Raw genomic sequence first — 3,656 nt, 5'->3', positions numbered from 1 at the left:
AAATGTCCAACGATGATAGACTGGATTAAGAAAATGTGGCACATATACACCATGGAATACTATGCAGCCATAAAAAATGATGAGTTCATGTCCTTTGTAGGGACATGGATCAAACTGGAAAACATCATTCTCAGTAAACTATCACAAGGACAAAAAACCAAACACCGTATGTTCTCACTCACAGGTGGGAATTGAGTAATGAGAACTCATGGACACAGGAAGGGGAACATCACACTCTGGGGACTGTGGGGTGGGGGGTAAGGGGGAGGGACAGCATTAGGAGATATACCTAATGCTAAATGACTAGTTAATGAGTGCAGCAAACCAACATGGCACATGGATACATATGTAACAAACCTGCACATTGTGCACATGTACCCTAAAACCTAAAGTATAATAATAAAATAAAAAATAAAAAAAAGAAAGTTGCTTTAACAATAAAAATATTGATCTGGTTTGCTTAATGTTTGTGTGTTACAACTGTAATAAAATTAATAGCTAACTCTATATATATATGCCCTGGTGGCTTTCCTGAGTGAGAAGCGAGGGTCATACACAAGTAGACTTAAGGATGCTTCCGACAGAAGAGTAAAGTTTCAAGGCCTGGGGTCTGAAGTCTTAACCCTATTGCTTATTATATTTTAAAGTTCTAAGAACAGTGTCTAGCAAGGGACTGCTTCTAACACTGGGAGATGGGAAAGTGACTGGTGGCATAAGATGTTCTAGTTGTTTTAGCTTGATGATCAATGAATTCCGAGAAAACATTATCCAACCCCATATGCTGTCTTTCAATATAAGCAGCACAGCCATGAGGCTCAGGAAGTCTGTCACTTGAGCCAGCCTCACACAGGTGGGGTGTTTTTCACCAAAAGCAGTTAGGTCAGGAGGGTGATTTCCAAAAGAGAGAGAAGGCACTGACACTCCCCAGGCTCCTTGGGGAAGAAACTCCAAAACCCTAATAGTTCTTGGCTTGTTTTCTGCTGTCTTCTCCATCTGAACTCCAGGGACTTGATGATCTCAAAGGATGCTCCCTTGACAGAGACGGTGGGGTCTATGAGTGTCTTTAATCGCCTCAGCATGTGGGAGGCCCAGAGGAGGAAGAGAGGAAAATCTTCAGCTTCATGAGGGTTGAAACCTTGTCTAGAATCACGTGCCTTCTCTGTGTGGTTTTTTGGGGAAGCATATATATAACTGAGACTGGAATTGGGAAAAGAATTACACCAAAACAGACAAGCATGCACCAACAATGACAATTTTAGCATTCAGGGGCTGGGTAACAAAAATGAGATTTATGTTACATTAAAAGAAATGTTGGCCGGGCGCAGTGACTAATGCCTGTAATCCCAGCACTTTGGAAGGCCAAGGTGGGCGGATCACTTGAGATCAGGAGTTCGTGACCAGCCTGGCCAACATGGAGAAACCCGTCTCTACTAAAAATACAGAAATTAGCTGGCGTGGTGGCACAAGCCTGTAATCCCAGCTACTCAGGAGGCTAAGGTGGGAGAATCGCTTGAACCCAGGAGGCAGAGTTTGCAGTGAGCTAAGATTGTGCCACTGCACTCCAGCCTGGGCGACAAAGCAAGACCTTGTCACAAAAAAAAAAAAAAGGAAAAGAAATATTTTTACTATCCTGTTATTTCTGTCTATCTTTTGCCTCTTCATACCTATCCTTTCACTCGAATAAGGTTTCACTAAAAAATGAGGGAAATGGAATAACTGTTGGGTAATCTCATATTTCAATGTCTTTTTACATGATTGCCAGCCTCCAGAATAATTAATGCAGACAGAAATATTCAAACTAAGGGAAATCATTATTCAATCAGCTGGAAATTGAGAGATGAAACTTTTTTTAACCTGTCATAAATTAATTACTGAAAACCCCGAATACAATAAATATATATAGAAAAAGAAGAGAATAATTTATCCAGGATTCCCCTCCTCTCTTTCTGGGAATTCTCTTGCACTCAGTCCTTCCTCTTGCCCTATATCTCTTCTTTTCTCCTTTTCCCATTTCTGTTTCCCTGTAATTTTTTTCTTTATAGCAGGCAACTGAAAGGAGATTAAAATATATATTAATTTCTAAATACCCCATATTAATGGAAAGAAACCACAATCCAGGTAACTGTAATGTTTTAAAATTTTTAATTGCTGATAAGAAGAATAAAAGGAGAAATTTTGGACAGATTGTATCAGATGTTGGAAGAATCTGTTACAGTGTTAGTTTTTCTTTAAGTGAACCTACAACTATGGGAAGAAATAACCTAACAAGACCCTCTGAATTCATCCTCCTTGGACTCTCCTCTCAACCTGAGGATCAGAAGCCGCTCTTTGCTGTGTTTCTCCCCATCTACCTTATCACAGTGATAGGAAACCTGCTTGTCATCCTGGCCATCCACTCAGACACTCGTCTCCAGACACCCATGTACTTCTTTCTAAGCATCCTGTCTTTTGTTGACATTTGCTATGTGACAGTCATTATCCCTAAGATGCTGGTGAACTTCTTATCAGAGACAAAGACCATCTCTTATGGTGAGTGTCTGACCCAGATGTACTTTTTCTTAGCCTTTGGAAACACAGACAGTTACCTGCTAGCAGCCATGGCCATTGACCGCTACGTGGCCATATGTAATCCCTTCCACTACATCACCATTATGAGTCACAGATGCTGTGTCCTGCTTCTGGTTCTCTCCTTCTGCATTCCACATTTTCACTCCCTCCTGCACATTCTTCTGACTAATCAACTCATCTTCTGTGCCTCCAATGTCATCCATCACTTTTTCTGTGATGATCAACCAGTGCTAAAATTGTCCTGTTCCTCCCATTTTGTCAAAGAAATCACAGTAATGACAGAAGGCTTGGCTGTCATAATGACCCCGTTTTCATGCATCGTCATCTCTTATTTAAGAATCCTCATCACTGTTCTGAAGATTCCTTCAGCTGCTGGAAAGCGTAAAGCATTTTCTACCTGTGGCTCTCATCTCACAGTGGTGACCCTGTTTTATGGAAGCATTAGCTATGTCTATTTTCAGCCCCTCTCCAACTATACTGTCAAGGATCGAATAGCAACAATTATCTACACCATACTGACTCCTATGCTAAATCCATTTATCTATAGTCTGAGGAACAAAGACATGAAGCAGGGTTTGGGAAAGTTGATGCACGGGATGAAATGTCAGTAAAAGACCTAAAGTCTTAAGAGAATACCACAGATCTCTTGCCCTGGACTATAGGTTATTAATGGCTATGTGATTCTGAAATGATTATTAGATTCTGAAAGGATAGTACCTTCAATGATGGTGTTTCATTCCTTATAGAAGAATGTTTATTGCATGTATTGAAGCTACTTCTCAATATAATGCCTACAAACTAAGTTGGATCACTGTAATCTCCTGAGTATCCCTTTTCATGCAGCTGGGTTTTCTTGTATAGTAATGTAAAGCTGCTTGAATGTCTTTGAGCTACTCTGTGTGTGTGTGTGTGTGTGTGTGTGTCACTTCATCGTATTAGCCCAGGGGCTCCTCAATAACGAGGTCTCTCTCTTTCTCCCATTATAAATGTCAGAACTGTGACTCCTTCCTCTGCATTTCCTCAAAGATTAAAACCTGGCTTCTATAGTTGTCATAGTCTCAACAAATAAAATCATCCCACTAGATAAT

At 40.5% G+C, this 3,656-nt stretch overlaps 1 protein-coding gene across 1 annotated transcript; it reads left to right on the top strand.

The window, feature by feature from the left end:
• Positions 1-2,096: 2,096 nt before the first annotated feature.
• On the top strand, positions 2,097-3,179 carry OR1L1 (olfactory receptor family 1 subfamily L member 1). Its single transcript, XM_055269921.1, has one exon. It carries the CDS (start codon positions 2,097-2,099, stop codon positions 3,177-3,179), a length of 1,083 nt encoding a protein of 360 aa, XP_055125896.1.
• The last annotated feature ends 477 nt before the right edge of the window (positions 3,180-3,656 follow it).

The sequence above is a fragment of the Symphalangus syndactylus genome, chromosome 3 (assembly GCF_028878055.3).
Source record: "Symphalangus syndactylus isolate Jambi chromosome 3, NHGRI_mSymSyn1-v2.1_pri, whole genome shotgun sequence".
NCBI lineage: Eukaryota > Metazoa > Chordata > Mammalia > Primates > Hylobatidae > Symphalangus > Symphalangus syndactylus.
Note: the sequence above shows the minus strand (reverse complement) of the source record. Positions and strands in the feature narration are given on the sequence as shown.